At 48.3% G+C, this 13,106-nt stretch overlaps 1 protein-coding gene across 1 annotated transcript in view; it reads right to left on the bottom strand.

The window, feature by feature from the left end:
• Window positions 1-12,984, bottom strand: part of tmc6b (transmembrane channel-like 6b) — a 28,569-nt gene extending 15,585 nt beyond the window's left edge. Inside the window, exons 1-9 of the mRNA XM_042318275.1 lie at window positions 12,961-12,984; window positions 11,903-11,913; window positions 8,377-8,492; window positions 7,578-7,736; window positions 5,091-5,261; window positions 4,865-4,973; window positions 2,697-2,778; window positions 345-404; window positions 71-268 (exon numbers count right to left, since the gene is read on the bottom strand). Coding sequence (XP_042174209.1) covers window positions 71-268; window positions 345-404; window positions 2,697-2,778; window positions 4,865-4,973; window positions 5,091-5,261; window positions 7,578-7,736; window positions 8,377-8,492; window positions 11,903-11,913; window positions 12,961-12,984 — 930 coding nt within the window. The remainder of the gene's footprint in view (window positions 1-70; window positions 269-344; window positions 405-2,696; window positions 2,779-4,864; window positions 4,974-5,090; window positions 5,262-7,577; window positions 7,737-8,376; window positions 8,493-11,902; window positions 11,914-12,960) is intronic.
• Window positions 12,985-13,106: the final 122 nt, after the last annotated feature.

Raw genomic sequence — 13,106 nt, 5'->3', positions numbered from 1 at the left:
GGGGTGGTATGTTTGGTATTTGGAGGTATGGGACAGTGTGTTTGGTGCGGGGTGAATGTCTGGTTCTTACCCCTCCAGTGAGCAGCTCCAGCCCAGAGAAGGCTTCGTGTCCCTGGGTTAATGTGGGGGGGTGTACTGCCTGGGGCACGGCCAGTAACAAACCCGTGACCAGGAACAGGAAGATGTTGAAGAAGAGGAGGGTCTTGACGAACAGGAAGTAAGAGAGGACGCCGGTGCCGAAACGACCGCTCACCCTCTTCAGCGCCACCTGAGGAAGAGGAACAGAGATGGTGAGAAAGAACAGAGATACAATGGGAGAGAGAGAGAGACAGAGACAGCCTTACCTGCCACAGCTGTAGGGAGTGGAGGAAGGAGAGACAACTGTACCAGCTATGTCTCAGAGCCTGGAGGGGAAGAGAGGGTCAGTGTCAACTACAGTGGTGTTTGTGTCCACATACTAACCCATTGAAAAGAGAATTAGAATTATAGGACACATATTCTGTTTCCTCATTAACTAAAAATGTCTCATAATAACTTAGTTGCCTCCACAACTGAGCCATCTGAGAAACTCTGCTTTGCCGTCCCTCCATAATGAGCAGGGCCTAGTCTAAGAGAATGGACTGTACGATTCACCCATAATGAGCAGGGCCTAGTCTAAGAGAATGGACTGTACGATTCACCCATAATGAGCAGGGCCTAGTCTAAGAGAATGGACCGTACGATTCACCCATAATGAGCAGGGCCTAGTCTAAGAGAATGGACCGTACGATTCACCCATAATGAGCAGGGCCTAGTCTAAGAGAATGGACCGTACGATTCACCCATAATGAGCAGGGCCTAGTCTAAGAGAATGGACCACATTAATCACCCATAATGAGCAGGGCCTAGTCTAAGAGAATGGACTGTACGATTCACCCATAATGAGCAGGGCCTAGTCTAAGAGAATGGACCACATTAAATCACCCATAATGAGCAGGGCCTAGTCTAAGAGAATGGACTGTACGATTCACCCATAATGAGCAGGGCCTAGTCTAAGAGAATGGACTGTACGATTCACCCATAATGAGCAGGGCCTAGTCTAAGAGAATGGACTGTACGATTCACCCATAATGAGCAGGGCCTAGTCTAAGAGAATGGACTGTACGATTCACCCATAATGAGCAGGGCCTAGTCTAAGAGAATGGACTGTACGATTCACCCATAATGAGCAGGGCCTAGTCTAAGAGAATGGACTGTACGATTCACCCATAATGAGCAGGGCCTAGTCTAAGAGAATGGACTGTACGATTCACCCATAATGAGCAGGGCCTAGTCTAAGAGAATGGACTGTACATTAATCACCCATAATGAGCAGGGCCTAGTCTAAGAGAATGGACTGTACGATTCACCCATAATGAGCAGGGCCTAGTCTAAGAGAATGGACTGTACATTCACCCATAATGAGCAGGGCCTAGTCTAAGAGAATGGACCGTACGATTCACCCATAATGAGCAGGGCCTAGTCTAAGAGAATGGACCGTGTGATTCACCCATAATGAGCAGGGCCTAGTCTAAGAGAATGGACCGTACGATTCACCATAATGAGCAGGGCCTAGTCTAAGAGAATGGACCGTACGATTCACCCATAATGAGCAGGGCCTAGTCTAAGAGAATGGACCGTACGATTCACCCATAATGAGCAGGGCCTAGTCTAAGAGAATGGACCGTACGATTCACCCATAATGAGCAGGGCCTAGTCTAAGAGAATGGACCGTACGATTCACCCATAATGAGCAGGGCCTAGTCTAAGAGAATGGACCACATTAATCACCCATAATGAGCAGGGCCTAGTCTAAGAGAATGGACCACATTAATCACCCATAATGAGCAGGGCCTAGTCTAAGAGAATGGACCACATTAATCACCCATAATGAGCAGGGCCTAGTCTAAGAGAATGGACCACATTAATCACCCATAATGAGCAGGGCCTAGTCTAAGAGAATGGACCGTGTGATTCACCCATAATGAGCAGGGCCTAGTCTAAGAGAATGGACCGTATTAAGTCACCCATAATGAGCAGGGCCTAGTCTAAGAGAATGGACTGTACAATTCACCCATAATGAGCAGGGCCTAGTCTAAGAGAATGGACCGTGTGATTCACCCATAATGAGCAGGGCCTAGTCTAAGAGAATGGACTGTACAATTCACCCATAATGAGCAGGGCCTAGTCTAAGAGAATGGACCGTGTGATTCACCCATAATGAGCAGGGCCTAGTCTAAGAGAATGGACCGTGTGATTCACCCTCACAGGGACATTAAGTCCTGGACAAGAGGACTAGGACACCATCAGTAGATTGTGATACACAGCTACAGGAAACACCCACCAACATGACATATACGTCCGTCTGTCCTGTCACGACCGCTGGGAGACCACAGCTGTAAACCCCTGACACCCACAGAAACTAAGACAAACACCATGATTGCTGTCTAGACAGATCAGCTGAGGCCTGGAAAGGTGTTCAACATGTCAGATAACAACCACATCACATGATCCAGCAATCTGATGGCCAGCTGCAGAGTGCATGACGTGGTGGACGCCTGAAATGTATCAGAAACTGGACCAATGTAATATTGGAGCAGGAGATCTGACTGTGTGACTTACGATGATGATGTGATACTTGAGCTGGCTGCAACAGGAGATCTGACTGTGTGACTTACGATGATGATGTGATACTTGAGCTGGCTGCAACAGGAGATCTGACTGTGATTGGAGCGTTGACCCTTCCTGTCAGCCAACCTCCTGGAGAGAGAGAGGGATGGGGGGAGAGAGGGAGGAGGGGAGAGAGGGAGGAGGGGAGAAGAGAGAGGGAGGAGGGGAGAAGAGAGAGAGGGAGGAGGGGAGAGAGAGAGGAGGGGAGGGAGGGAGGAGGGGAGAGAGGGAGGAGGGGAGAGAGGGAGGAGGGGAGAGAGGGAGGAGGGGAGAGAAAGAGGGATGAGGGGAGAGAGGGAGAGGGAGGAGGGGAGAGAGGGGGAGGTGGTTACAAGATGATACTCTATTCCTCAATCACTCACTTATGGAAGAGACCTATTGATAGAGCTGCAGGGAGGAGAGAGAGAGAGATACTTCTGTGAGTGTAACGTTTACTGTTCATTTTTGTTGATTTAACTTTTGTATATTATTATCTACTTCACTTGCTTTGATAATGCTAACATGTGTTTCCCATGACAATAAAGCCCCTTGAATTGAATTGATAGGAGAGAGAGAGGAGAAAGAGAGAGAGATATGGACAGCAGGATAGAGAGATGAGAAAGAGAGAGAGATATGGACAGCAGGATAGAGGGATGGAGAAAGAGAGAGAGATATGGACAGCAGGATAGAGAGATGAGAAAGAGAGAGAGATATGGACAGCAGGATAGAGGGATGGAGAAAGAGAGAGAGATATGGACAGCAGGATAGAGGGATGGAGAAAGAGAGAGAGATATGGACATCAGGATAGAGGGATGGAGAAAGAGAGAGAGATATGGCCAGCAGGATAGAGGGATGAGAAAGAGAGAGAGAGATATGGACATCAGGATAGAGAGATGAGAAAGAGAGAGAGATATGGACAGCAGGATAGAGGGATGAGAAAAAGAGAGATATGGACAGCAGGATAGAGAGATGAGAAAGAGAGAGAGATATGGACAGCAGGATAGAGGGATGAGAAAAAGAGAGATATGGACAGCAGGATAGAGGGATGGAGAAAGAGAGAGAGATATGGACATCAGGATAGAGGGATGGAGAAAGAGAGAGAGATATGGACATCAGGATAGAGGGATGGAGAAAGAGAGAGAGATATGGACATCAGGATAGAGGGATGGAGAAAGAGAGAGAGATATGGCCAGCAGGATAGAGGGATGAGAAAGAGAGAGAGATATGGACATCAGGATAGAGAGATGAGAAAGAGAGAGAGATATGGACAGCAGGATAGAGGGATGAGAAAAAGAGAGATATGGACAGCAGGATAGAGAGATGAGAAAGAGATATGGACAGCAGGATAGAGGGATGAGAAAAAGAGAGATATGGACAGCAGGATAGAGGGAAGAGAAAGAGAGAGAAATATGGACATCAGGATAGAGGGATGGAGAAAGAGAGAGAGATGGACATCAGGATAGAGAAAGAGAGAGAGAGATGGACATCAGGATAGAGGGATGGAGAAAGAGAGAGAGATATGGACATCAGGATAGAGGGATGAGAAAGAGAGAGAGATATGGACAGCAGGATAGAGGGATGAGAAAGAGAGAGAAATATGGACATCAGGATAGAGGGATGGAGAAAGAGAGAGAGATGGACATCAGGATAGAGAAAGAGAGAGAGAGATGGACATCAGGATAGAGGGATGGAGAAAGAGAGAGAGATATGGACAGCAGGATAGAGGGATGAGAAAGAGAGAGAGATATGGACAGCAGGATAGAGAGATGAAAAAAAGAGAGATATGGACAGCAGGATAGAGGGAAGAGAAAGAGAGAGAAATATGGACATCAGGATAGAGGGATGGAGAAAGAGAGAGAGATGGACAGCAGGATAGAGAAAGAGAGAGAGAGATGGACATCAGGATAGAGGGATGGAGAAAGAGAGAGAGATATGGCCAGCAGGATAGAGGGATGAGAAAGAGAGAGAGATATGGACAGCAGGATAGAGGGATGAGAAAGAGAGAGAGATATGGACAGCAGGATAGAGGGATGAGAAAGAGAGAGATATGGACAGCAGGATAGAGGGATGGAGAAAGAGAGAGAGATGGACAGCAGGATAGAGGGATGAGAAAAAGAGAGATGGGAAAGAGAAATGGACAGCAGGATAGAGAGATGAGAGAGAGATGGTCAGCAGGATGGTAGAGGAGTATAGATACCTTAGTTCACTCTTCTCTGCCACAGAGAGAGGCATAGCTCGCAACATCCTGACCCGGTCACTCAGAGAGAGGTTCTGAAGGTTGTTGACCAGTTGGTCACGCTTACGCCCTGCAGCGCAACAGAGACAGACAGACACACACATTAGTTATGCGTGGGTTATGGCATCATTACAACAAAAATGTTGGTATTTCAGTGCGTGTGTAACGTTTAAATGAGTGACCTCACCCTCCTCATCCACGCCCTCGGTCTCCATGCAGTCTGTCTCCATGCCGTGACCACGGATACTGGGCCGTGCGGAGCGGGAGAAGTCCTTTATGGAAGGCCTGCTCTGTCTGCGTCTTCTCAACTTCATGGTCCTGTTATAGTACTGAGAGATGATAGCACCTCGACTACGACCTAGAGAGAGGAGAGGAAGTTAACAGGGTCCTGTTATAGTACTGAGAGATGACAGCACCTCCACTACGACCTAGAGAGAGGACAGGAGGTTAACGGGGTCCTGTTATAGTACTGAGAGATGACAGCACCTCCACTACGACCTAGAGAGAGGAGAGGAAGTTAACAGGGTCCTGTTATAGTACTGAGAGATGACAGCACCTCCACTACGACCTAGAGAGAGGACAGGAAGTTAACAGGGTCCTGTTATAGTACTGGGAGATGACAGCACCTCCACTATGACCTAGAGAGAGGACAGGAAGTTAACAGGGTCCTGTTATAGTACTGGGAGATGACAGCACCTCCACTATGACCTAGAGAGAGGACAGGAAGTTAACAGGGTCTAGTACTGAGAGATGACAGCACCTCCACTACGACCTAGAGAGAGGAGAGGAAGTTAACAGGGTCTAGTACTGAGAGATGACAGCACCTCCACTAAGAGATGACAGCACCTCCCCTATGACATAGAGAGAGGACAGGAAGTTAACAGGGTCTAGTACTGAGAGATGACAGCACCTCCACTACGACCTAGAGAGAGGAGAGGAAGTTAACAGGGTCTAGTACTGAGAGATGACAGCACCTCCACTACGACCTAGAGAGAGGACAGGAAGTTAACCGTGTCCTGTTATAGTACTGAGAGATGACAGCACCTCCACTACGACCTAGAGAGAGGACAGGAAGTTAACAGGGTCTAGTACTGAGAGATGACAGCACCTCCACTACGACCTAGAGAGAGGAGAGGAAGTTAACAGGGTCTAGTACTGAGAGATGACAGCACCTCCCCTATGACATAGAGAGAGGACAGGAAGTTAACAGGGTCTAGTACTGAGAGATGACAGCACCTCCACTATGACCTAGAGAGAGGAGAGGAAGTTAACAGGGTCTAGTACTGAGAGATGACAGCACCTCCACTACGACCTAGAGAGAGGACAGGAAGTTAACAGGGTCTAGTACTGAGAGATGACAGCACCTCCACTAAGAGATGACAGCACCTCCCCTATGACATAGAGAGAGGTGACAGGAAGTTAACAGAGTCTAGTACTGAGAGATGACAGCACCTCCACTACGACCTAGAGAGAGGAGAGGAAGTTAACAGGGTCTAGTACTGAGAGATGACAGCACCTCCACTACGACCTAGAGAGAGGACAGGAAGTTAACCGTGTCCTGTTATAGTACTGAGAGATGACAGCACCTCCACTACGACCTAGAGAGAGGACAGGAAGTTAACAGGGTCCTGTTATAGTACTGAGAGATGACAGCACCTCCACTACGACCTAGAGAGAGGACAGGAAGTTAACAGGGTCCTGTTATAGTACTGAGAGATGACAGCACCTCCACTACGACCTAGAGAGAGGACAGGAAGTTAACAGGGTCCTGTTATAGTACTGAGAGATGACAGCACCTCCACTACGACCTAGAGAGAGGACAGGAAGTTAACAGGGTCCTGTTATAGTACTGAGAGATGACAGCACCTCCGTTAAGAGGGGGGTGAGGGAAGGTGTGTAGATACATGATTCCTAAACTATGTCTTGTAGAGGGACAGAAGCCTTGTTTGTGCCATGGTGTTTTTAGAGCCACTGTGTTAGATACAGTATCTGTTGATGTGTTGACAGTGGCTGGCTGGCGCACCTGCTAGCTAGAGGAACTAACAGTCACATGACAACGGCAGAAATAGTTTAGACTTCTGAAACTACCTCGCTCTCTCTCTCGTGAAGCGTGAACAGAAGAAATACTAGGTAGGTGTCCATACAGCCATCTTAAGACTGTCATAAGAGTGTCGTAGAGGTGCCATAAGTATGTCATAAGAGTGTCGTAGAGGTGCCATAAGTATGTCATAAGGGTGTCGTAGAGGTGCCATAAGTATGTCATAAGAGTGTCGTAGAGGTGCCATAAGTATGTCATAAGAGTGTCGTAGAGGTGCCATAAGGGTGTCATAAGAGTGTCGTAGAGGTGCCATAAGGGTGTCGTAGAGGTGCCATAAGTATGTCATAAGAGTGTCGTAGAGGTGCCATAAGGGTGTCGTAGAGGTGCCATAAGTATGTCATAAGAGTGTCGTAGAGGTGCCATAAGGGTGTCGTAGAGGTGCCATAAGTATGTCATAAGAGTGTCGTAGAGGTGCCATAAGAGTGTCGTAGAGGTGCCATAAGGGTGTCGTAGAGGTGCCATAAGTATGTCATAAGAATGTCGTCCATAAGGGTGTCGTAGAGGTGCCATAAGTATGTCATAAGGGTGTCGAGAGGTGCCATAAGTATGTCATAAGGGTGTCGTAGGGGGACACACCGATGGTGCGGCTGGGCATGGAGGAGAGGACTTTGAGGGTGGCGGAGGACCAGCGTTCCTCTAGAAGGGGGTCTAACTGTCTCCCCCCTTCCTCCTCACCCCTCCACGGGCTCCCACGCCATATCTCCTGACCAGGGCTGGACAGGTACGCTACACTGTCTGGAGGAAGGAAAGTATGACATTTACGTCTGTGTATACACACACACACACACCACACACTAACACTAGGTCTCTCTCTCTTATACCCAGTCACACACACACACTCTAACACTAGGTCTCTCTCTCTTATACACAGTCACACCACACTCTAACACTAGGTCTCTCTCTCTTATACCCAGTCACACACCACACTCTAACACTAGGTCTCTCTCTCTTATACCCAGTCACACACTACCTCGTTCCTCCTCGTCCAGGTCTCTCTCTCTTATACCCAGTCACACACTACCTCGTTCCTCCTCGTCCAGGTCTCTCTCTCTTATACCCAGTCACACACTACCTCGTTCCTCCTCGTCCAGGTCTCTCTCTCTTATACCCAGTCACACACTACCTCGTTCCTCCTCGTCCAGGTCTCTCTCTCTTATACCCAGTCACACACTACCTCGTTCCTCCTCGTCCAGGTCTCTCTCTCTATACCCAGTCACACACTACCTCGTTCCTCCTCGTCCAGGTCTCTCTCTCTTATACCCAGTCACACACTACCTCGTTCCTCCTCGTCCAGGTCTCTCTCTCTTATACCCAGTCACACACTACCTCGTTCCTCCTCGTCCAGGTCTCTCTCTTATACCCAGTCACACACTACCTCGTTCCTCCTCGTCCAGGTCTCTCTGTAGTTCCTGCAGCTCCAAGGCTTCCTGTCTCTGATCCTCTATCAGCTGGTTAAAGGAGTCATGGACCCCCTCTTCATCCGCTGGGCTCCTGTTACAGACAGACACAGACACAGAGACAGAGACAGACAGACAAAGAATTAGAAAACAAACCCAATAAACTCCCATATCTACTGGGTGAAATACCACAGTGTGCCATCACAGCAGCAAGATGTGTGACCTGTTGCCACAAGCAAAGGTCAACCAGTGAAGAACAAACACCATTGTAAATAAACCCATATCTATGCTTTTTGTACATTGTTACAACACTGTATATAGACATAATATGACATTTAAAAGAGAGAGGGGGTACTTCAGTGGGTCGGACACACACACACACACACACACTAACCAGTAACCAAGACAAACACACTAAAGACAAACACACCCCTAACCAGTAACCAGTGTTCAGACAAACACACCCCTAACCAGTAACCAGTGTTCAGACAAACACACCCTAACCAGTAACCAGTGTTCAGACAAACACACCCCCAGTAACCAGTAACCAGTGTTCAGACAAACACCCCCTAACCAGTAACCAGTGTTCAGACAAACACACCCCTAACCAGTAACCAGTAACAAACACACCCCTAACAGTAACCAGTAAACACACCCCTCCTAACCACCACTGGGCTTCAGCCCTGGGCAACTCTTCATGTCTCATAATTCATGGCCTTTTAACACCACATTTGAAAGGAACCACAATCACAAGCCTTTTGTTCCCCAGGGACCCTGCAGCTGAACACCACAGGAAGTGAGTCACTCATAAAATTCTCCTCAAAATACAACACACACACACACACACACACACACACACACACACACACACACACACACACACACACACACACACACACACACACACACACACACACAGAACAAAGACTAGTCAAACAGTCCAACAAACACAGTCAGTCTGTTCTGTGAGAACAATGGGTCTGGCTGGATACTGGTACTGTGCAGAATTGGGCCTCAAAGAACATCAAACAGAGAGTTAACCCTGTCATTGTCTTATTTTAACCTCTTCTGTTTACCAGAACATCAACACATCAAAGACAGAGAGAGACAGTGAGAGACAGACACATTGGAAAGCCAGTAGCACATCAAACAGAGAGTGAAGCCCCTCCTCTCTCTCCACGCTCAACACATCAAACAGAGAGAGACAGAGAGAGACAGACACATTGGGAAGCCAGTAGCACATCAAACAGAGAGAGACAGACACATTGGGAAGCCAGTAGCACATCAAACAGAGAGTGAAGCCCCTCCTCTCTCTCCACGCTCAACACATCAAACAGAGAGAGACAGAGAGAGACAGACACATTGGGAAGCCAGTAGCACATCAAACAGAGAGAGACAGACACATTGGGAAGCCAGTAGCACATCAAACAGAGAGTGAAGCCCCTCCTCTCTCTCCAGGCTCAACACATCAAACAGAGAGTGAAGCCCCTAATCTCTCTCCAGGCTCAACACATCAAACAGAGAGTGAAGCCCTCCTCTCTCCCAGGCTCAACACATCAAACAGAGAGTGAAGCCCCTCCTCTCTCTCCAGGCTCAACACATCAAACAGAGAGTGAAGCCCCTCCTCTCTCTCCAGGCTCAACACATCAAACAGAGAGTGAAGCCCCTCCTCTCTCTCCAGGCTCAACACATCAAACAGAGAGTGAAGCCCCTCCTCTCTCTCCAGGCTCAACACATCAAACAGAGAGTGAAGCCCCTCCTCTCTCTCCAGGCTCAACACATCAAACAGAGAGTGAAGCCCCTCCTCTCTCTCCAGGCTCAACACATCAAACAGAGATAGTGAAGCCCCTCCTCTCTCTCCAGGCTCAACACATCAAACAGAGAGTGAAGCCCCTCCTCTCTCTCCACGCTCAGCACATCAAACAGAGAGTGAAGCCCCTCCTCTCTCCAGGCTCAACACATCAAACAGAGAGTGAAGCCCCTCCTCTCTCTCCAGGCTCAACACAGACAACAGAGAGTGAAGCCCCTCCTCTCTCTCCACGCTCAACACATCAAACAGAGAGTGAAGCCCCTCCTCTCTCTCCAGGCTCAACACATCAAACAGAGAGTGAAGCCCCTCCTCTCTCTCCAGGCTCAACACATCAAACAGAGAGTGAAGCCCCTCCTCTCTCTCCAGGCTCAACACATCAAACAGAGAGTGAAGCCCCTCCTCTCTCTCCAGGCTCAACACATCAAACAGAGAGTGAAGCCCCTCCTCTCTCCCAGGCTCAACACATCAAACAGAGAGTGAAGCCCCTCCTCTCTCTCCAGGCTCAACACATCAAACAGAGAGTGAAGCCCCTCCTCTCTCTCCAGGCTCAACACATCAAACAGAGAGTGAAGCCCCTCCTCTCTCCCAGGCTCAACACAGACAACAGACTGGAACACAAACGGCCGTTTTTACCTCAGGACCTCTCCATAGGAGAGAGAAATAGATCGATACGAGTTTGTTCTCCAAGAGGAGGCTGTAGAAAGGCAGAGGGCAGAGAGGAAATGGAGGTGGAGGAGGCAGAATGTTGTTGCTGTAGTCCAGTGGAGGCTGCTGGGGGAGGACGGCTCATAATAATGTCTGGAATGGAGTGAGTATTAATACACTATATCAGGGAGGCTGCTGGGGAGGACGGCTCATAATAATGGATGGAATGGAGTGAGTATTAATACACTATATCAGGGAGGCTGCTGGGGGAGGACGGCTCATAATAATGGATGGAACGGAGTGAGTATTAATACACTATATCAGGGGAGGCTGCTGGGGGGAGGACGGCTCATAATAATGGATGGAATGGAGTACATGGAACGGCATCAGACACCTGGGAAATGCGTCTGATACCATTCCATTCAATCCATTCCAGACATTATTATGAGCCGTCCTCCCCCCAGCAGCCTCCACTGATACAGTGTATTAATACTCACTCCAGGCCAGCCTCCCCTGATATAGTGTATTAATACTCACTCCAGGCCAGCCTCCCCTGATATAGTGTATTAATACTCACTCCAGGCCAGCCTCTCCTGATATAGTGTATTGATACTCACTCCAGGCCAGCCTCCCCTGATATAGTGTATTGATACTCACTCCAGGCCAGCCTCCCCTGATATAGTGTATTAATACTCACTCCAGGCCAGCCTCCCCTGATATAGTGTATTGATACTCACTCCAGGCCAGCCTCCCCTGATATAGTGTATTGATACTCACTCCAGGCCAGCCTCCCTGATATAGTGTATTGATACTCACCCAGGCCAGCCTCCCTGATATAGTGTATTGATACTCACCCAGGCCAGCCTCCCTGATATAGTGTATTGATACTCACTCCAGGCCAGCCTCCCTGATATAGTGTATTGATACTCACTCCAGGCCAGCCTCCCTGATATAGTGTATTGATACTCACCCAGGCCAGCCTCCACTGATATAGTGTATTAATACTCACTCCAGGCCAGCCTCCACTGATATAGTGTATTAATACTCACTCCAGGCCAGCCTCCACTGATATAGTGTATTAATACTCACTCCAGGCCAGCCTCCCCTGATATAGTGTATTGATACTCACCCAGACCAGCCTCCATGTGTTCAGCAGTCAGGTCAAAGTTGACACTGTGAGCCATCTCTCTCCCCCGTCTCTCCTCTCTGCTGTCTGTCTCGTTCTCTTTATCCGTCTGTCTGTCAACCATCAATCTCTGTCCACCAATCACAGAGAAGGGTCACACACTTGTCTGCTTAGTCCCGCCTCTCCACTCTCCTAGCATAGTGAAAACTACCTGAGAGAGAGAGAGAGAGGAATGTTAGGAATCATAAGGTGTGGTGATTGAAGGTCTCTTTTCCGTGTTTCAGCTTGTCTTCTAGTAGCACACACACACACACACACACACACAACAATGTAGTGTTATTGTCATCAGTCAGTTACGTACAGTGCCTTGCAGTAAGTATTGTGCCCCCTTGAACTTTGCGACCTTTTGCCACATTTCAGGCTTCAAACATAAAGATATAAAACTGTATTTTTTGTGAAGAATCAACAACAAGTGGGACACAATCATGAAGTGGAACGACATTTATTGGATATTTCAAACTTTTTTAACATATCAAAAACTGAAAAATTGGGCGTGCAAAATTGGGCGTGCAGACAGGGACAGTCTGCTGGGACAGGGACAGTCTGCTGGGACAGTCTGCTGGGACAGGGACAGTCTGCTGGGACAGGGTCAGTCTGCTGGGACAGGGACAGTCTGCTGGGACAGTCTGCTGAGACAGGGACAGTCTGCTGTGTGTGTGTGTGTGTGTGTGTGTGTGTGTGTGTGTGTGTGTGTGTGTGTGTGTGTGTGTGTGTGTGTGTGTGTGTGTACATGTACACTGCCGTTCAAAAGTTTGGGGTCACTTTGAAATGTTCTTGATTTTGAAAGAAAAACACTTTTTGTCCATTAAAATACCATCAAATTGCTCAGAAATAGAGTGTAGACCTTCTGCTCAGAGCTCCTCTGCAGCTTCCCCCTCTTTGATCTGCGATAAAGGCCTTTGTCTGGTGTAGCCTACAAACCTTAATGTTATACACAAAGGCCATGGTCGATCTCACTGCATTCCCAGAAGGCCAGCATCCCGGAGTCGCCTTTCACTGTTGACGTTGAGACTGGGGTTCTGCCTAGAAGGCCAGCATCCCGGAGTCGCCTCTTCACTGTTGACGTT

Source organism: Oncorhynchus tshawytscha, unplaced genomic scaffold (genome assembly GCF_018296145.1).
Source record: "Oncorhynchus tshawytscha isolate Ot180627B unplaced genomic scaffold, Otsh_v2.0 Un_contig_4324_pilon_pilon, whole genome shotgun sequence".
Classification (NCBI taxonomy): domain Eukaryota; kingdom Metazoa; phylum Chordata; class Actinopteri; order Salmoniformes; family Salmonidae; genus Oncorhynchus; species Oncorhynchus tshawytscha.
This window is presented reverse-complemented; position numbering and strand designations above follow the sequence as displayed.